This window comes from Callorhinus ursinus, unplaced genomic scaffold (genome assembly GCF_003265705.2).
Source record: "Callorhinus ursinus isolate GAN/ISIS: 27379988/994484 unplaced genomic scaffold, GSC_fseal_2.0 scaffold52, whole genome shotgun sequence".
Classification (NCBI taxonomy): domain Eukaryota; kingdom Metazoa; phylum Chordata; class Mammalia; order Carnivora; family Otariidae; genus Callorhinus; species Callorhinus ursinus.
The window spans coordinates 7,396,345-7,418,710 of NW_027397114.1; the positions used below are offsets into that span (position 1 = coordinate 7,396,345).

Consider the following 22,366-nt stretch of genomic DNA (forward strand, 5'->3'; position numbering starts at 1 on the left):
TTATATCAACAAACCTTTCCTTCCATGCCCACACTATACTTTTATACATCAAAATCAACTGTGGGATATTCACCTCCGAGATGGGGACTCATTTACTGGAAGATGGAGCTGGGAAACTGTATTTTTAAAACGCTGAGACTGAAAAGGTGAAAAACAATGCATTAAGTTCTAGGGTAGAATGATCATTAGTTTTGGTCTCCTTTTGTCCTGGTGGCCCAAAAGCTGCAATGAAGCTCTTTCAAAAGTTCTGTCTTAATATTTAATCTGCTTAAAACAAGAAAAAAAAAATGGCATACAACAAATTTCTTTGGAAGAAATAAGATGTCACTATTCATCATGGGATTTTACAAAAGCAACGACTCTTACCTGTTTGGAGAGTACTAGGAAAAGACAGGGTGACTTTTTCATCTTCATTCTGATAGTTAAATCCTGTAGCATGTATTTCTGGAATGGAAATTAAAAACATTACTTCACAAATCTAACTGGACTAAGACAAAATCCAGGCTGCAGCAATTAACATTTTTAAGAGCAAAATCTCTACTAAAACTAAATATTCTTTTTTTTTCTTAAGATTTTATTTATTTGACAGAGAGAGAGAGGGAGAGAGCACAAGCAGGGGGAGCAGCAGAGGGACAGAGAGAAGAGGCTCTCCGCTGAGCAGGGAGCCTGATGCCGGGCTCGATCTCAGGACCCTGGGATCATGACCCGAGCCAAAGGCAGATGTTTAACGACTGAGCCACCCAGGTGCCACCCCCCCTTTTTTAAGTAAGCTCCAAGCCCAACTTGGGGCTTGAACTCAAGACCCTCAGATCAAGAGTCACACACTCTACCAACTAAGCCAGCTAGGTGCCCCTAAAACTAAATATTCTCAATAAATTTTCTATTAACAAAAGTATCATTTCAGACTAACCTATTTTAGTTCACATCCCAAATTAAATATGCTCCTGAAACACAATTATATATCTTGTATTAATTCACAAAACTTTTTTTTTTTTTAAAGATTTTATTTATCTATTTGAGAGAGAGAGAACGAGAGATGGAGAGCATGAGAGGGAAGAGGGTCAGAGGGAGAAGCAGACTCCCTGCTGAGCAGGGAGCCCGATGTGGGACTCGATCCCGGGACTCCAGGATCATGACCTGAGCCGAAGGCAGTCGCTTAACCAACTGAGCCACCCAGGCGCCCCACAAAACTTTTTTTAAAAAAGATTTTATTTATTTATTTGACAGAGAGAGACACAGCGAGAGAGGGAACACAAGCAGGGGAGTGGGAGAGGGAGAAGCAGGCTCCTGGCCGAGCAGGGAGCCCGACGCGAGGCTCGATCCCAGCACCCTGGGATCATGAACTGAGCCGAAGGCAGACGCTTAACGACTGAGCCACCCAGGCGCCCCTTTCACAAAACTTTTATGATAGAAGGGAAATACAGCTTCTATAAATGTGAAAAGGTTTTCTGCCAGATTCCCAGACACGCTTCATTGCCATCTTCGTGTGACCAAGATACTTTCTACGTTGCAGTTTTACTCATGAACATTTGAAAGATTGCGCAAATTGCCGAGATTTCAGTGTTAAAGATATATCAGTGAAAGTTCTGTCCCCCCAACCAAAGACAGGTAACAATTCTAACTAAAATACAGGTCATACTTACTTCCAATAAAATTCTTCATTGTTACATTTTACAGAAATAAAGGTGAAAACAGATGTGTGGATTAAATTAGGCTTTGATTTACTCTCTAGCAGGAGTGAGAAGACATTGCTTATTTGATACTTCAGAATGCTCAGCTGACTCTTTAGGGAAAGAGCTAGCCTTAATAAGCACACGAATAGATGCTCAATATCCTTAACCATCAGGGAAATGCAAATCAAACCACAATGAGACACCATTTCACACCTAAGATGACTATAACCAGAAAGACAGCTAATGCTACGTGTCAGGGAGGATGTAAAGAAATTGGAACCCTCATACATGGCTGGAAGGAATGTAGAGGCTGGTAGGAATGTTGAACGGTGCAGCCACTTAGGAAAACAGCCCAGGGAAGTTCCTCAAATGATTATTAAGTAGACTTAAAAGAGGACCCAGAAATCCCACTCCTAGTGGGGATATATATATATATCCAAGAGAAAAAAAAATGTACACCCACACAAAAACTTAACACAAATGTTCATAGGAGCATTATTCATAAGAGCCAAAAAGTGGAAACAACCCAAATGTCCATCAAATGATGAACAGATAAAATGTGGTATATAATGGAATACTGTTTGACAACAAAAAGAAATAAAGTGTTGATATATACTACAATATGGATAAACCTTGAAAATATTAATATGTGAGTGAAACCAGACACAAAAGGCCATATATTTATAAGAAATGTTCAGAATAGGCAAATCTAGAGAGACAGAAAGATTAGTGGTTGCCTAGGGCTGTAAGTTTGAGGTGAAAGGTACTTTCTTTATGGGCTAATGAAAACATTTAAAACTGATTCTGATGATGGCTACACAACTCTGTGAACATACTAGAAACCACTGAATTGTACATTTTAATTTTTTTTAAAGATTTATTTGAGAGAGACAGAGAGACAAAGAGCATATGTGTGTGTGTATGCACTCAGTGGGAGAGGGAGAGAATCTCAAGCAGACTCTGGGCTAAGCATGGAGCCCAGCTTGGGGCTCGATCTCACGACCCGGAGATCATGACCTGAGCCAAAACCACCAAGTATTGGATGCTAACCAACCAAGCCATCCAGGTGCCTCGAACTGTACATTTTTTAAAAAAGATTTTATTTGTGGGCGCCTGGGTGGCTCAGTTGGTTAAGCAACTGCCTTTGGCTCAGGTCATGATCCTAGAGTCCAGGGATCAAGTCCCGCATCAGGATTCCTGCTCAGCAGGGAGTCTGCTTCTCCCTCTGACCCTCCCCCCTCTCATGCTCTCTCTCCATCTCATTCTCTCTCTCAAATAAATAAAATCTTTAAAAAAAAGATTTTATTTGAGAGAGTGTGAGCATGAGTGGGGGGGAGGGGCAGAGGGGAAAGCAGACTCCCCGGAGTAGGGAGCCCAACGCGAGGACTCGATCCCAAGACCCTGAGATCATGACCTGAGCCAAAGGCAGACACTTAAAACAACTGAGCCACCCAGGCGCCCCCTGAATTGTACATTTTAAATGAGTGAATTGTATGGTATATGAATTGTATCTCAATGAAACTGTTATTAAGAGAGAAAAGTAGCTTTATTAGTCATGGATTTAAATTTGATATAGGTAACAGTGATTCAGATTTAATAACATTCTATGAGCCAGGCAAGATGCCCACAATTCATTTCTTTTTATGAATCACCCTAAGATTGAATTTTCAATGTTTCTAATATCATTATGGTTCAAACATCTTTATAAAGCTAGATCTTTACAAAACCAGTAAGAAGCTATAATCTCAGATTTTAAAAGAACTTTAATCAATTATTCCTCATTTTACAGATGAAGAAAATGAAATATATAAAGTTAATGATTTGCCTAAGTTCACATAGCTGGACTAGAATTCAGTTCCTTTTCTATTCCAAAATTCTTTCTACTATCATAAACTAATTCCTATAAATTTGAAAAGAAACTTACAACTTGGCAAATATACAAAACAATGAAATCACTACTGAAACAATGACTTTTGCTGATAATAACTCAAGATTTGCTCAAACTTGATTCCCACATATAGAATCATACTTAAGTCTACAGGGAAGCCAAGAATCACCTTAATGCTTAAGAATGTACTTTTCTGACAAAAATATAAAACAGCATTATCGTCTATGATCAAAGACCATCTCCATAAAGGATTATTAAAACTAACTTGTTTCTTTAAATGCACAAAAAAGCTTCAAATTGGTAATGAAGATAAAAAACCAAAAGAATAGCAGGGGTTTTTAAATTTTTTTTTAAGATTTTATTTATTTGAGAGAGAGAGAGCACAGAGGGAGAGTGAGGGGGAGAAGCAGACACCCCGCTGAGCAGAGAGCCCAATGTGGGACTCAATCCCAGGACCCTGAGATTGTGACCTGAGCCAAAGGCAGACGCTTAACCAACTGAGCCATCCAGGTGCCCCTATTTTTATTTTATTTTATTTTTTTTTAAGTAGGCTCCATGCCCAGCGTAGGGCTTGAACTCACAACCCTGAGATCAAGAGTCACATGTGGTATGCCTGGGTGGCTCAGTGTGTTAAGCGTCTGACTCTTGATTTTGGCTCAGGTCATGATGTCGGGGTTGTGAGATCGAGCCCTGCCTCAAGCCCTGCATCAGGCTCCACGTTCAGCACAGACTCTACCTGGAATTCTCTCTCCCCTCTCCCCCTGCTCGCGCACACATGCATGCTCTCTAAATAAATAAATAAAATCTTAAAAAAAATAAAAGAGTCACATGCTCCACCGAGTGAGCCAGGTGCTCCAAGAATAGCAGTTTTTAAGTTGAAACAATCAAGTATTGTATTGCTAGATTCCATTCTAGCACATGCTTCCAAATATGCATACCAACTCTATTACATGTATACAAAAAAAACCAGTAAAATTTCCTCTAAAATTCTTTCTTAGAAAAGAGGGTAGTAATCATACATTTGAATTTTTTTTTAAATTTATTTATTTGAGAGAGAGAGAGAGCGCACGTGTGCTCACCTGAGCAGGGAGAGGGACAGAGGTGAAGGAAGAGGATCAAGCAGATTCTGTGCTGAGCACAGAGCCCAACTTGGGGCTTGATCCCATGACCAGGAGATCATGACCTGAGCCCAAACCAAGAGTCAGACACTTAACCGACTGAGCCACTCAGGTGCCCCATAATCATATATTTGAATTTCTTAAAAAGTCTCTTGTATTATGGGACATTCTTCCAATTACTTTATATTGAACAACATACTACTTGACAAACATACATTAGACTTTAAAATAACGTTGCTCAATTGTAGCTTTGGATATTCTGTAAATGGCACCACTATTTATCCAGTGGCTCAAACCAGAAATACAAAATCATCTGAACTGCTTCCCTCCACAACTCTCTCATAACACATTCCAAATAAGCAAATTCAGTAGCCTGTATCTTTAACTCCAGATTTTTCAATGCCCCCATCACTACAACCCCAGTCCAATGTACAATTATTTCTCTCCTAGACTACCATAGTAGCCTCTTAACTAGTCTGTTTCCACTCTTGCTGCTTTATAATGTATTCTTCACACAGAAGCCAGGGTAATCAGTGAGATCAAAGCCTTTAATGGAGTCCCATAACGTTCAGAATGAAATTCTGCTTGAAGTTGCTAAATATTTCTGAGAGAAGACCAAAAAAGCACTAGCCATAAAAGAAAAAAAATTTGATAGATCAAATTTCATTAATATTTAAAACTTGTGATTATTAAAAGACATTGTGAAGAAAATGAATAGGGAAACCACAGACTAAGAGAAAATATTTTACAGAGGATATACCTAAAAACTATTAAAATACGGGCAGAATACTCAAACAAAAGGAAAAATACATCAATGGCCAAAAAACAAACAAAAAAATGCCCAACATCATTTGTCATCAGGGAAATGCAAATTAAAACCACAATGACATACTGCCACATACCCACAAGAATGGATAAATCTAAAAGGACTAAAAACAAAAATGTTATTGAGGATATAGAATAACTACAACTCATTTTGCTGCCAGTGCCTTCATTGTTCCTCAAACTCTGCAGGCATTCTCCAACCTCAGGGTTTCTACAGCTGCTTAGAAGTTTCTTTCCTCAAATATCTACATATTTTATGTCAATCACTTATTTAGAGATCTGTTTCATCACCTTAAAGAACAATCCTAACTCCACATCCTCTTACTGTGATTTCTGAGCACTTATCACAACTTTACATATTTGCTATTATGTCTTTCCAAATCAAATATATGTACCTGGAATGTTGATTCTTGGTTTTGTCCTCTACCTCCAATGCTAGAATGGTTTCTGGCACATAATATGTTCAGTCAAATATTAGCAGAATAAATGAATCACTTCAAAAAGCAATACACTAAGTGACTGTGTCATGGAGAACATCAATACTACCCATATTAGAAGTATTAACAAAATAACACTTTTACTAATGTTATATAAATAGGGACTTACGGCTAGGGATAAAATTTCCAGCTACAACAGAGTACACAGAGTCAAAAATGGATCTATCTCAAATACTTCAGAAGATACTATTTGCCGTTGGAAATATTAGATTGTTCAAAGAGTGGAAAGCCATTTATATAGTAAAGATACATGAAAAGTCTGAATAAATATGCTTCATTGAAGTAGAAAAGAAAAAACTATACTTCCAAACTGTTTACATTAGTCTAATACTAACATATCAATATTTTATATAACATTATTTAAAATGCATATATGTAAATTAAGCATTATAAGTAGACACTTTACTATATCACTAAGAAATGATAAAATTAAACTTGACCAAACTTGGGCGCCTGGGTGGCTCTGTTGTTAAGCAACTGCCTTTGGCTCAGGTCATGATCCTGGAGTCCCGGGATCGAGTCCCGCATCGGGCTCCCTGCTCGGCAGGGAGTCTGCTTCTCCCTCTGACCCTCTTCCCTCTCGTGCTCTCTTTCTCTCTCTCTCAAATAAATAAATAAAATCTTTAAAAAAAAAAAAACAAAACTTGACCAAACTTAACCTTGACCAAAAAACCTTTTTTAAAAAAATGTCTACGTGCAATGTGGTGCTCAAACCCACAACCCCAAGATCAAGACTCACATGCTTTACCAACTGAGCCAGCCAGGCAGCTTGACCAAAAAACTTTTAAAAATATTTTTTTATTTTTGGGGTGCCTGGGTGGCTTCCAGGGTCCTGGAATGGAGCCTCGTGTTGGGCTTTGCACTCAGCTGAGAGTCTGCTTGAGGATTCTCTCTCCCTCTCCCCTCCCCCTCCCCCCACAGTCTCTCTGTAAAATAAACTTTAAAAAATATTTTTATTTTTAAAAATATTAATAAAAATATTTTAAAATATTGGTGTGCCTGCATGACTCAGTCAGTTAAGCATCTGCCTTCAGCTCAGGTCATGGGATCCCAGAGTCCTGGGACCAAGCCCTGCATTGGGCTCCCTGCTCAGCAGGGAGCCTGCTTCTCCCTCTCCCTCTGTCTGCCGCTCCCCTTGCTTGTGCTCTCTCTCAGCCAAATTAATAAATAAAATCTTAAAAAAAAATACATACATATATATAAATACTGAGCCTGGGTGGCTCAGTCATTAAGCGTCTGCCTTCGGCTGAGGTCATGATCCCGGGGTCCTGGGATCGAACCCTGTATCGGGCTCCCTGCTCAGCAGGAAGCCTGCTTCTCCCTTTCCCACTCCCCCTGCTTTTGTTCCCTCTCTCACTGTGTCTCTGTCAAATAAATAAATAAATAAAATCTTTAAAAAATATATATACGTGTGTGTGTGTATGTGCGTGTGTGTGTGTGTGTGTGTGTGTGTATTTTAGGGAGGAGCACCTGGCACCTGGGTGGCTCAGTTGGGTAAGCGTCTGCCCTCAGCTCAAGTCATAATCCCGAAGTCCCAGGATGGAGCCCTGCATCAGGATCCCTGCTCAGTGGGGAGTCTGTTTCTTCCTCTGCCCCTCCCCCCACACATGCTCACTCTCTCTCTCTCTCAAATAAATAAATAAAATCTTTGGGTGCCTGGGTGGCTCAGTTGGTTAAGTGACTGCCTTCGGCTCAGGTCATAATCCTGGAGTCCCGGGATCAAGTCCTGCATCAGGCTCCCTGCTCGGCAGGGAGTCTGCTTCTCCCTCTGACCCTCCCCCCTCTTATGTGCTCTCTCTCTCATTCTTTCTCTCAAATAAATAAATAAAATCTTTAATAAATAAATAAATAAAATCCTTAAAATACATGTATTTAGGGAATGCCTGGGTAGCTCAGCTGGTTAAGCATCTGCCTTGGGCTCACGTCATGATCTCAGGGTCCTGGGATCAAGTCCCACATAGGGCTTCTTGCTCAACGAGGCACGTGCTTCTCCCTCTGACTGCGGCTCCCCCTGCTTGTGCTCTCTCTCTCTCTGACAAATAAGTAAATAAAATCTTTAAAAAATATATTTTTTAAATGAGATAATAGGAGAGAATATATGGTTATTCAACAATCTGAGTCTCTGTTTTCACAGCTATAAAATTAAAATCATTACCTACTTCTTAGTCATTTGAAGATTATACAACATTCTCTATGTAAAATGCTTAGCACAGTGTCTGGTCATGACTATTATAAAATAATACTCTTCTAGATAATGTATCACAATTCTTATTAATTCAACTGTAACTAATTCATTATATATGTATAAATAAGGACTCTTGCTGAAATTATTTATGGAGTGCTACATTTCAGAAAAAATTCTTTTATAAATACATGTTTGGGTATAAGCATGAGTGTGTATGTTAGTAGTATACCAAACAGAAGCGAAATTTGAATGTAACCAAAGTATGTATAAATTTGTGACAAGAAAAATCTTACACTCAAAGCTACCACAAATTCACTTTGTATTAATAATAAGTTTACTCATGACAATACAGACCTACAAATTTCATAACAAGATAGACTTATAAATTGAGTTTTAAATGTCTTGTTTTTAAAAAGTAATAAAGATATAATTTTGACTATAAGTAAATAAAACTATATCCTATGTATACAGCATGCCATCATTGGTGGGCACACACACATACACTATACATATGTACATACATAAATATATACATGTCTGTGAATGCATATAACATCTGAGGAAGGATACATATGAAACTGGTAACTTTATCTCCTCTATGCAGGGAAGAAAGGAGGCTTAATTTGTTCTGTATACCACCGATACCCTTTGAATTGGACCCTGTGTATATATTAACTATGAAAACTTTTTATTTATTTTTTTTGAAAACTTTTTAAATGTTAAAAAACCTTTTTAAAGATACTTCTTTTGAGATCCTGGCCAAATTGTTATAGTAAGCCTATTTATCAAATAAATCGAATGAATATGTATTCCAATTCTGGGTTTTCTGAGTGTGGTTTATTGACAAGGAGGCACTCTTGCCTATGTCTCTAGGATTTGGACTAGCCATAATTAAAAAACATACTCTTCCTTAGAGAACACAGAAGGTGAGGTGGCTCATCTTTGGTAAAATTGGCCAGTCTTTCCAGAAAGGTAACAGTCCTTGATGTGCAAAATGTTCTAACGATAACAAAAAGAAGGCAAGCACTCTTAATCATTGTACCATTTAGGCCCCATCCAAATTTCAGAACCTCTCTCACATGCATTCTTCCAGACTATAGTTTGTTTTCTGTTCAAGATTTGTGCAAGCATGCTATTTGGTCCAGTAGATTTCTTTTAAATTACCCTACTCCCTTCCACAAAGAATGTCTGGGTCCTCAGGCAACAAATGCCTCAGCTTCCCTGGCCCCACAGGCATCTGCCTTACTCACTGTCATTATGCCCATCTCTGATGACCTTTCCTAGTTTGTCACTTTATATGTTAATTGTGGTTCTTCTCTTCTGCCAAGACAGGCCTCAAGAGGGATATAATACTTTTTTTTGTTGTTACAGCACAACTATATATTTCAAATGGAAAAAAAATTAGTATCATTTACAGTACTTTAACATAAATTGCCTTTGAATGGGAGCTTTCTTTCCAATACTTTGAGGTCTACAAAATGTATCTAGAAAATTTACTACTGTGGAAAATGAAGACTGCTTAAATCAAATTTTAAGGCTATGGTTCTTCTTTTTGATTAACCGCTATAACATTGTCCTTCCAGCAGCTGAGGGAGTTTCTGGTTTTCTTTAGACGTGAGGTGTCGAAACCCTTGCAGGACAACTTTGATGCTATATGAACTCTACCATTTTCCTAGCACTGATACAGCTCTTCTGTCCACCTCTCCATTAGAACTCTTAACTCCATTCATATGAATTTTTGTTACAAATCTTACAAATGGGGATGCTTCTGGGTATTTGGATCCACATTTTATTTTAAGGCTGTATATTCAGTTTTCATAACTTGTTTGAGCCCGTGGTGGCTGTCAACTTATGTAGCTAATACCTTTTCTTTAATAAGCACATACCTCTATGAAGGAGCTTCTGTTATGAAAGCCAATCTGTATTATCAATGAATGACACAATTGGTAATTATAAGGTAACTCCTGCTTTCCTTAATAAAATCTAGCTCAGATTTTCCTAAATGAAAATTTGCTAAATATGTTTGTATATGCTAACAATCCTAACATCTCAATTTTTTATTCAATCAGTACTATGCTACATATAGCAATAATTATAAAAAATAAAGAATAAAATGTTATTTCCTTCCTGTGAACCACAGGTCTCCTGTAGGTCTCACTGATTCTCTGATTAATCTACTACATTCACAAAGTGAGCATAAGACATTATTTACATACTGAAGGATCTCGTATTTTTCTTCATTTTAAATAATATTAGTAGTCATAAAAATCAAATCTATTTTAACTCAACACCCAAAAAACAATCTAATTCAATAATGGGCAGAAGACATGAATAGACATTTCTCCAAAGAAGACATACAAATGGCCAACAGACACATGAAAAGATGCTTAATGTCACTCGTCATCAGGGAAATACAAATCAAATGTATAATGAGACATCACCCAAAACCAGTCAGAATGGCTAAAATCAAAAACACAAGAAACGAGCGTTGCTGAGGATGTAGAGAAAAAGGAACCCTCGTGTACTGTTGGTGGGAATGCAAAGTGGTATAGCCACTGCTGAAGACAGTATGGAGGTTCCTCAACAAGTTAAAAATAGAATTACCATATGATCTAGTAATTGCACTACTGAGTATTTATCCCCAAAATACAAAAACACAAATTTAAAGGGATACACACCCCCCTATATTTATTGCAGCATTATTACAGTAGCCAAATTATGAAAGTAGCTCAAGTATTCATCAATAGATGAATGGATAAAGAAGACATTATTCAGCCATAAAAAAAGAATGAAATCTTGCCATTTGCAACAACATGGATGGTGCTAAAGAGTATAATGTTAAGCAAAGTAGTCAGTCAGAGAAAAACAAATACCATATGATTTCACTCATCTGTGGAATTTAAGAAACAAATGAGCAGAGGAAAAAAAGAGAGAGAGAAAACCAAGAAACTGACTCTTAACTACAGAGAACAAAGTGATGGCTACCAGAAGCGTTCGGTGAAATAGGTGATGGGGATTAAAGAATACACTTGTCATGATGAAATCTTGCTCTCTGCAACGATGTAGGTGGAGCTAGAGTATTATGCTAAGTGACATAAGTCAACCAGAGAAAGACAATACTCATGTGGAATTTAAAAAACAAAACAGGGGCGCCTGGGTGGCTCAGGTCATGATCCCAGGGTCCTGGGATCGAGCCCGCATCAGGCTCCCTGCTCCGCGGGAAGACTGCTTCTCCCTCTCCCACTCACCCTGCTTGTGTTCCCTCTCTCGCTGTGTCTCTCTCTCTGTCAAATAAAGAAATAAAATCTTTAAAAATAAATAAATAAATAAATAAATAACAAAACAAACGAACATGGAGGGGGAGAGGAAAACAAAGAAACAGACTCTTTTTTTTTAAGATTTTATTTATTTATTTGACAGAGAGAGAAAGCACAAGCAGGGGGAGCAGGAGAGGCAGAAGCTGGCTCCCACACTGAGCAGGAGCCCAATGCCGGGCTCAATTCCAGGACCGGGAGATCATGACTTGAGCCGAAGGCAGATGCTTAATCAATTGAGCCACCTACATGCCCCCTAGATTCTTAACTATAAAGAACAAACCGCTGGTTACCAGAGGAGAGTTAGGTGTGGGTATGGGCTAAATAGGTGCTGGGAATTAAGGAGGACACTTGTTCTGATGAGCACTAGGTAGTGTATGTAAGTGTAGAATCACTAAATTCTATAGCCGAGACTAATATTACACTATATGTTAACTAACTGGAATTTAAATAAAAACTTAAAAAAAGAAAAATTTTAAAAAAAGGAAAAAAGGTCTATTTAGAACTCAGAATGTCATTTTTTCCAAGCCACAGCTGTATGTAGCAGGCAACCTAGCCCACATAACTCTAGATAACCCACATATGCCTGTATAGTTCAATACTAAATCAAATATGTGATTAAGTTTTATTTTGTTTCATTTATTCAGATGGCAACCTACCTACCATAGTTTCTGTGGTTTTAGATGGCAGTTCATGGTGCAATGAAAAAGAATTCAAAGTTCAACAAAGGCTTGCAATAGCCACCTGCTACCTGGAACATACTTTGTTTCTTCATAAAACTAAAATAGTTTTGCAGTGGTAAAGAAAAAACCATTCTGGAGGAATTACAGCGGAGCCTACAGAGAACATGGAACCAAGAGCTCAGAGAGTTTGAGGGGAGGACTGTTGTTCAAGAAATAATAGCCTAGAGCTGACTTTGTAAGGGTAACAATGGAAGGAGGATGATGGTGGAATAAAATAGCCAGTTTAATGGAAGAAAATAATTGCCAATCTAGAATTTTATAACAAGGAAGAATAATCTTCAAAAATGAATGTTATGGGGCACCTGGCCAACTCAGTTGGTACAGCATGAGACTCTTGATCTTGGAGTCATGAATTCAAGTGCCATGTTGGGGAGTAGACTGTATTTAAATTTTTTTAAATGGATGTTATAACACTGGTATACACATCTGTCAAAACTCATTGAACTGCAAGATGCACATCAAAAACTAATACATATTGTATGTGAAATATACTTCAATAAAGTAGGAATTTAAAATGAAGGCCAAAAAATAAGGTAAAGCAAAGATATGCTCTAAGAAACAAAAACAGACTTTGCTGTCAAAAAAACAGTACAAAGGGTATTCTTCAAACAGAGAATGATTCTAGAAGGATTGCTGGAATGAACAACAACAAAAATAGCAAATATTTGGGTAAAACTAAATAAACATTATACTATATAACACAATAATAATGTCTTATGACTTTAAAAAAAAGGGGGGGCCTGGGTGGCTCAGTTGGTTAAGTATCTGCCTTTAGCTCAGATCATGATCCCGGGGGTCCTGGGATCAAGACCCAAGTCGGGCTCCTTGCTCAGTGGGGAGTCTACTTCTTCTTCTCCCTTTGCATCTGCCCCCCCAAATAAATGAAATCTTTAAAAAATAAAAATAAATTAAATTAAATTAAAAATAAAAATAAAAAATGTATAGAACAAAATTAAACTATACCAGAATGACAGCATGTAAATCAGAAGGAGATACATGGAAATTACGTGCTCCTAAGATCTTTGTAGTATCCAGGAGAACGGTAAAATGATTGATTAACACTGGATTTTCTGAAGTCAGAGATGGCTATTGTAATTCCTGGGGTACTGACATATATCCAAAAAAACAAACAAAAAAATTGCTTAAAGCACTTCTAATTAAGGGGCGCCTGGGTGGCTCACTTGGTTAAACATCAGACTCTTGATTTTGGCTCAGGTCATGATCTTAGGGTTGTGAAACTGAGCCCTGCATCAGGCTCTGCGGTGGGTGTTGAACCTGCTTAAGATTCTCTCCCTCTCCCTCTGCCCCACACTTTCTCCCCCTCTCTAAAAAAATAAAAAAACAAAAATCCTTTATAATTAAAAGACTATGAGAAAACATATAAAATATAGATTTAAAGACAAATAACAGCAATTACATTAAATGTAAATGGATGAGATGCTTTATTTAGAAGACAAAGATTTTCAGACTGGAACTAAAAGTAAAAAGAGTACAATGAGCTGTTTACATGAGATACACCTAAAACATAATAATTCAGAGAAATTAAAGATAAAGAATTTGAAAATATGTGACATGCAAACATTAACCAATAATTCATAAAACAAGCAGAAAAAAATCAGTAAAAATGAAGATTTAAACAGAATTAACAAACTTGATTTAGTAAGACATATATAAAACATTACATCCAACAATTGTATAAAAGCACACTCTTTTCAAGCACATACAAGCATTTTAAAAATGACCAAATCTTGGGCCATAAAGCAAAAGCAAATCTTAAATTCCAAATGACTGAAATCATATACAGGTGTAACTCATTTTATTGTGCTTCACAGATAATGTTTTTTCTTTATAAATTGAAGGTTTGTGGCAACCCTGTGTCAAACAAGTCTATTGGTGCTATTTTTCCAAGGCATTTGCTCAATTCATGTTTCTGTGTCACATTTTAATAGTTCCCAAAATAGTTTGAATTTTTTCATTATCATTATATTTGTTACAGTGATCTCTGATGTTACCATGGTAATTGTTTTGGGGTACCATGAACTGTGCCCATATAAGACCACAAACTTAATAAAAGTTGTGTATGTTCTGGATGCAGATGTGATGGAAAAAGCAAAAGAACTAGAAGAGGATCCTGAAGATATGACTGAACTACTATAATCTCATGATGAAATGTGAACAGTTGAGAAGCTGCTTCTTACAGGTAAGCCAAGAAAGAGGTTTCTTGAGATGGAATCTACTCCTGGTGAAGATACTTTGAAGACTGTTGAAATAACAACAGAGATTTAGAATATTACATAAACTTCACTAATAAAGCAACAAAAGGATTTGAGAGGACTGACTCCAATTGTGAAAGAAGTTCTACTGTGGGTAAAATGCTATCAAACAGTATCACAAGCTATAAATAAAGTATTCATGAAAGGAAGAGTCAATCAATGCAACAAACTTCACTGTTCTCTTATTTTAAGAAAATACAACAGCTGGAGCGCCTGGGTGGCTCAGTCGGTTAAGGGTCCAACTCTTATTTTGGATCAGGTCATGATTTCAGGGTTTTAAGATTATGCCCCACATCAGGCTTCGTGCTCAGTGTGGAGTCTGCCTGAGATTCTCTCTCCCCTTCTCCCTCTGCCTCACCCCCTGCTTGCTTTCTCTCTCTCCAAATAAAATAAATAAAATCTTTAAACTAGAAAAGCTCCAGGTATATCTAAATATTCCCTGGATCAGAAGTCAGAAAATATTTTGAACTGAATGATAAAGATATTATATATCAAAAAATGTGGAAACAGATCAGTGGTTGCCTGGAAACAGGGGAGAACAGGAAGAGAGGATCCCAAAGGGGCATGAGAAAACACTGTGGGAGTGATGGATATGTTCATTATCTTGGTTGTATTCACAGGTCAAAAAGTATCAAATCATACATTTTAACATATGCAGTTTATTACACGTGAAATATTATATAAACCCTCATAAAGCTATACAAAAAAAGAAGAGGAGGTAGAGGAGCTGTAGCAGCAGCAGTCACAGTTGCTGCCTGGAGTTTTTCCCCCAAAACAAACCAGAAAAAGTGTGGGGTGAGCTAAAAGTGGTTTATTTTTTGGAGGAAAATTTATAGGTTTAAATGAATATACTAGGGGCGCCTGGGTGGCTCAGTTGATTAAGCATCTACCTTCAGCTCAGGTCATGATCCTGGGGTCCTGGGATCAAGTCCCACATTGGGCTCCCTGCTCAGCTGGGAGTCTGCTTCTCCCTCTCCCACCCCCCCACTTGTGTTCTCTCTCTCTCTCTCTCTCATGCTCTCTCAAATATTTAAAAAAAATTTTTTTAAATGAATATACTATAAAAGCAATTAATAAGCCAATTATTCACCTCAAAAAATTAGTAACTGCTTTTTTACTAAAAGTAAAAACAAACTCAAAGAAAATAGAAGGAAATAATAAAGAGCAGAAGTTAAGGAAACAGAAAATAAACATTCAATTAAGGACTTAAAATCAAAAGTAGGTTCTTTGAAAAGACCAATAAAATTGACAATGATTTGGGGATTGAGGGGGGAAAAAGAGAAGGCACAAATAAATAAAATACAGTTGACCCTGAAAAACACAGGTTTGAACTGTACAGGTTGATTTCTACAGGGATTTTTTCTTTTATAAATACAGTACAGTATTCTAAATGTATTTTCTCTTCCTTTTCTTTTTCTTTTTTAAGATTTTATTTATCCAGGGCACCTGGGTGGCTCAGTTGGTTAAGCGACTGCCTTCGACTCAGGTCATGATCCTGGAGTCCCGGGATCGAGTCCCACATCGGGCTCCCTGCTCAGCAGGGAGTCTGCTTCTCCCTCTGACCCTCTTCCCTCTCGTGCTCTCTATCTCTCATTCTCTCTCTCTCAAATAAAGAAAATCTTTAAAAAAAAAAAGATTTTATTTATCCTTTCATGAGAGACAGAGAGAGAGATGCAGAGGCAGAGGGAGAAGCAGACTCCCTGTGGAGCAGGGAGCCCAATGCAGGACTCGATCCCAGGACCCTGGGATCATGACCTGAGCTGAAGGCAGACACTTAACCGACTGAGCCACCCAGGCATCCCATCTTATGGTTTTCTTTTTTAATTTTTATTTTTTTTAAAGATTTTATTTATTTATTTGACAGAGAGACACAGCGAGAGAGGGAACACAAGCAGGAGGAGCAGCAGAGGGGGAAGCAGGCTTCCCACTGAGCAAGGAGCCCAATGCGGGGCTTGATCCCAGGACCCTGGGATCATGACCTGAGCCGAAGGCAGACGCTTAACTGACTGAGCCATCCAGGCACCCCTCTTTTTTTAATTTAACTTTTTCAATTTTATTTTAATTCCAGTACAGTTAACACACAGCGTTCTATTAGCTTCAGGTGTACAATACAGTGACTCAGCAGTGCCATACGTTACCCAGTGCTCGTCAAGAGAGGTGTACTCTTGATCCCCTTTACCTATTTCCCCCATCCCCCATCCACCTCCCCTCTGGTAACCATCTGTTTGTTCTCTACAGTTAAGACTCTGTTTCTTGGTTGTCTTTTTTTCCCTTTTTGTTCATTTTGTTTCTTTAGTTCTACGTAAGAGTACAATCATATGTTATTTGTCTTTCTCTGACTGACTTATTTTGCTTAGCATTATACTCTCTAGCTCCATCCATGTTGCAATTGGCAAGAATTCATTCTTTTTTTTTCTTATGGTAATTTTCCACTGTAGATATATACCAACACCTTCTTTATCCACTCATCTATTGATGGACACTTTTGCTGCTTCCACAATTTGGCTGTTGTAAATAATGCTGCAATAAACATAGGGGTGCATGTATCCTTTTGAATTAGTGTTTTCATATTCTTTAGGTAAATACCCAGTAGTGAAATTACTGGATCATATGGTAATTCAATTTTTAATTTTTAAAAGATTTATTTATTTATTTTAGAGAGAGTATACAACAGGGGGAAGGGCAGAGGGGGAGGGAGAGGAAGAGAATTGCAAGCATGCTCCCTGCTGAGTGCTCATGAGCTGGGCCAAAATCAAGAGTCTGATGCTGAGCCAACTGAGCCACCCAGGTGCCCCTCTATTTTTAATTTTTTTAAGAGATTTATTTATTTCTATTTTTTAAAAGATTTTATTTATTTATTTGACAGAGAGAGACACAGCAAGAGAGGGAACACAAGCAGGAGGAGTGGGAGAAGGGAGCAGGGAGCCTGATGCAGGGCTCAACCCCAGGACCCTGAAGCAGGACTCAATCCCAGGACCCTGGGATCATGACCTGAGCTGAAGGCAGATGCTTAACGACTGAGCTACCCAGATGCCCCTCTACTTTTAATTTTTTGAGTAATGTCCATACTGTTTTTCACAGTGGCTGCACCACACTGCATTCCCACCTTATGGTTTTCTTAATAATATTTTCTTTTCTCTAGATTACTTTATTGTAGGAATATAGTATATAATACATATAACGTACAAAATAGGTGTTAACCAACTCTTTATGTTATCAGTAAGGCTTCCAGTAAACAGTATACTACTGGTAGTTAAGTTTTGGGTGAGTCAAGTTGTATGTAGACTTCCGACTGCACAGGAGGTCAGTGCCCCTAACCCCTGCATTGTTCAAGGGTCAACTATATATAAATGTAATAAATTTATAAAATTATTATTTATGTAAAAAATATATAAAGTAAAAATAAGTAAAATGATATAAAGAGATGTGGTAGCTAAGATCCTTTGTAATACGAATACACTGAAACTATTCACAGCAGTTTTCCCAGTGTTCTCTGGCAGCTCCAAATATGAATTACAGGTCTACCAAGATGCTGATTTTCTTGGCCCTTGGGTCAGCCAAATACCACTTCAACAATGAGATACTTCTGTCACCTTCCTCATGTGAGCCTCTTCTTTCCATTGTACCAAGAAAACATAATCATTTTCTATGAATGTTTTGGGAAGAAAATTAAGAAGCACTGATGTGGAGAATAACTACCACCTTTGCATTTAAGAACAGCATATATGGGGCGCCTGGGTGGCTCAGTCTTTATGCATCTGCTTTCGGCTCAGATCATGATCCTGGCTGGGGTCCTGGGATCGAGCCCCACATTGGGCTCCCTGCTCAGTTGGAAGCCTGCTTCTCCCTCTCCCAGTCTCCCTGCTTGTGTTCCTTTTCTCGCTGTCTCTGTCAAATAAATAAATAAAATCTTTCTAAAAAAAAAAGAACAGCATATATATTATTAAAAAGACAAAAGATAATAAACAGGTGGTGGTGAGGATGTAGAGAAAAGAGAACTCTTGTATAAAGCTGGTAGGAATGTAACTGGTACAGCCATTATGGAAAAGAGTTATGAAGGTTCTTCAAAAAATTAAAAATAGAGCTATCTTATGATCCAGAATCTCATTTCTAGATATAAACACAAAGGAAATGAAATCAGTATCTCCCACATTTCACTGCAGCATTATTCAAAATAGCCAAGATATGTAAACAACCATAAATAACTGCTGCTGGATGAGTGGATAAGAAAATGGGGCGGGGGATTGCATGCATGTATATTTACACAATGGAATATTATTCAGCCTTAAAAAAAGGAAATCCTGCCATTTGTGACAACATGGATGAACCTGGCAGACATTATGCTAAGTGAAATAGGCCAGACACAGAAAGACAAGTACTGCACAATTATCACTTGTATGTGGAATCTAAAATAACCAAAGTACAATATCCACTCACAGAATGGTGGTTGCCAAGAGCTAGGGGGATGGGGAAATAGGGAGACATTAGTCAAAGGATACAAAGTTTCAGTTATGCAAGATGATTACTTTTGGAGATCTAATATATAGCAATGTGACTATCCTTAACAATACTGTATTGTATATTTGAAATTTGCTAAGAAGTCTTAAGTGTTCTCACCACAAAAAAAAAGCAAAAAAGAAGAAAATTAACTATGTGAGGTGATAGATATGTTAACTAGCCTGTTATGATTATTTCACAATGTATAGGTATAGTAAAACATCAAGTTGTTTATCTTAAATATATATATATAATTTTTATTTGTTAATTATACCTCACTAAAACTGGGGGGGGAAAACCTGGCACAATACAATATTATAATACATTATGGAATCCGTTTTTCTTTTCCATTTAACTTAAAGATTACATAATTTATACAATTTTTATGCTCTTCATTTTCTTAATGTTTAAAACACTGCACAGAATCTTTACAATTAATAAATACCTTCCTTGATTGTCATCCTCAAATAAAATACAAATTAATGACAAAATAATCCAAATATAATGTAATTTTCTTTGTTACCCATAAGTCAATAGGATAGGCATATGAAGAAATTCAGGCCTAACAAATACAACAGACTTACTCCATCTCTTTAGATTTTACTTTATTTTACTAAATAAATATTTACTGAACACCTACTCTACATCAGATACCATCAAACACCACAGGTGAAAAAGAATGAATCATGGCTCTTGGTCCTTAAGGAACTTAGATTCTAATAAGAACTATAGGTACAAACAAGTAATTACAATATGGTGTGGTTAAATTAATAACAAGGAATAGACTATGATGATTAGCAAATGGACCCTAGAAGTTAAACTATCTGAATTTGCATCAATTACCAGTCTTATGACCTATAGTAGGTTACATAACCTCTCTGTACCTAAGGTTATTGTCTATACGAATATGTAATGCACTTAGTTCCTGGCAGTGAATTCTTCATTATTTTTATCCTTACTACTAAACATTATTATTATTATTATTATTATGAAAAATGATACACAGGATTGGGCCCTGGTCTGAAGGTTAGGGAACCTAACTTAGGAAGACCAATGTACTTTTTTTTTTTTTAATATTTTACTTATTTATTTGACAGAGAGAGAGAGAGAGAGACAGAGTGAGCACAAGCAGGGGGAGTGGCAGGCAGAGGCAGAGGGAAAAGCAGGCTCCCCATAGAGAAGGGGGAGCCCGATGTGGGACTCGATCCCAGGACTCCGGGATCATCACCTGAGCCGAAGGCAGTCGCTTAACCAACTGAGCCACCCAGGCGCCCAAGACCAATGTACTTCTATAATCAAATGATAAGTCACCTAAATCTGTAAAAAACAGTCACTAAAGCAATCCGTATCACCTTACAGCTGTTTAGTGTTTAAAAACTCACTAAATACAGGGATGCCTGGATGGCTCAGTCGGTTAACCATCAGACTTTCGAGCCCAAGTCAGGCTCCATGCTCAGTGAGGAGCCCAGTCTAGGATTCTCTCTCCCTCTCCCTCTGCCCCTCCCCCATTCTCTCTCATTCTCTCTCAAATAAATCCTTTAAAAAAAACTTACTAAATATAAATAAGATAAATTTTAAAACCATTATACACTCATATACTTTTATATTTGTATATAACCTTATGGAAACTTGACTATTCCTTATCAGAATCTTTCATTATTCAAATCCAACTAAAGTGAAAGAATGCATGTATAATTACAAACTTCATTTTTTAAAAAATATTGTATTTATTTATTTGACAGAGAGAGAGAGCGCATTAAGTAGGGAGAGTGGCAGGCAGAGGCAGAGGGAGAAGCAGGCTCCCCGCAGAGCAGGGGGAGCCCGATGCGGGACTCGATCCCAGGACCCCGGGATCATGACCCAAGCCAAAGGCAGTTGCTTAACCAACTAAGCCACCCAGGCGCCCATAAACTTCATGTTTTTTTATCTCTGATTTGTACTAAAATGGAATAAAAGGGTTGACTAACAGTATCATTTGTTCCTTCTAATGCAAGGACATGTAAAATGATGCAACTTTTTAGGAAGGGTATTTGATAATATCTATAACAGATAATTTAATATGTTAAAAATTTAAAACAGTACTCTTATTTTTGGTGCAATTTATAACTATACTCTCAGTGGTGCACAAAAGATGTCCTTTGCACTACTGTTCACAACAGTCAAAAAAAGGAAGGATAATGTGAAATGGCTTTAGGGGAACACCTGGCTAGCTCAGTGGAAGAGCATGCAACTCTTGGTCTCAGGGTCATGAGTTCGAGTCCCAAGTTAGGGGTAGAGATTACTAAAAAAATAAATAAACTTAAATGTTTGAAAGAAAGGAAGAAGGGAGGAAGGGCGGGCTTTAGGCATGCCTGGCTGGCTCAGTCAGAACAGCATGTGACTCCTGATCTTAGGGTCATGAATTCGAGACCTACCCTAGGCGTAGAGCTTACTTAAAAAAAAAGAAAAAGAAAAAGAAATGGCTTTGAAAAATGAAAGATTTATACTAGGTCTTTATGAGACAGATCTATGTATACTGTCTAAAAAAGTGAATACCACATGAGGTTAAAGAAGTTGCGAAACACTGTATATCACAATCTCACTTCTGCAATTAAAGGGAAAAATTAGCATGTATGAAAGAATTCGTATCAGATTATTAACAGAGGCTACTTCTAGGACTGCAGGGGTAGGTGGTACCATGAAGGGAGGGGAAAAAGAGGATTTCTTATCTTATGTTCTATATTGTTTGATTTTATGACAACAAACATGTATTTCTTTTGTAATAAAAAAAAATAAACAAAACAGGGGCGCCTGGGTGGCTCAGTCGTTTAGCATCTGCCTTGAGCTCAGGTCATGGTCCCAGGGTTCTGGAATCGAGCCCCCCATCAGGCTCCCTGCTCTGCGGGAAGCCTGCTTCTCCCTCTCCCACTCCCCCTGCTTGTGTTCCCTCTCTCGCTGTGTCTCTCTCTGTCAAATAAATAAATAAAATCTTTAAAAAAAATAAAATAAAACAATATATTAAATACCATGTAATGAAGAAAACCTATAATTGTTTTATAATTATTCACATTTTAAAGAGCATTCCTATGAAATGTTTACAAAAGCATTTTAAGCTTTATTAACAATCTTCAGATCATTAAACCATCACCTTAATACTTGCTAACGATAATGTGCATCTGGGTTAAGGCCAGTAACCTCCACACCTACAAACAGTTGAATGAAATACCATTTTCTACTACAGATCTCATAATGAATTATGTTTCACCTTCTTCTGTTTTTTAAAGTAAGCTCTATGCCCAACGTGGGACTTGAACTCATGACCCCAAGATCAAGAGTTGCATGCTCAATAGACTGAGCCAGCCAGGCCCCAATTA

At 37.6% G+C, this 22,366-nt stretch overlaps 1 protein-coding gene and 1 pseudogene across 2 annotated transcripts in view; both read right to left on the reverse strand.

Annotated features, from left to right (window-relative positions):
- Positions 1 to 22,366, reverse strand: part of NPEPPS (aminopeptidase puromycin sensitive) — a 98,595-nt gene that overhangs the window by 46,773 nt on the left and 29,456 nt on the right. For both annotated transcript variants that reach the window (XM_073883823.1, XM_025859214.2), the window contains exon 3: positions 367 to 444. In XM_073883823.1, the coding sequence (XP_073739924.1) occupies positions 367 to 444 (78 nt within the window). The remainder of the gene's footprint in view (positions 1 to 366; positions 445 to 22,366) is intronic.
- Positions 9,743 to 12,195, reverse strand: LOC112814104 (ubiquitin-conjugating enzyme E2 variant 1-like; annotated as a pseudogene).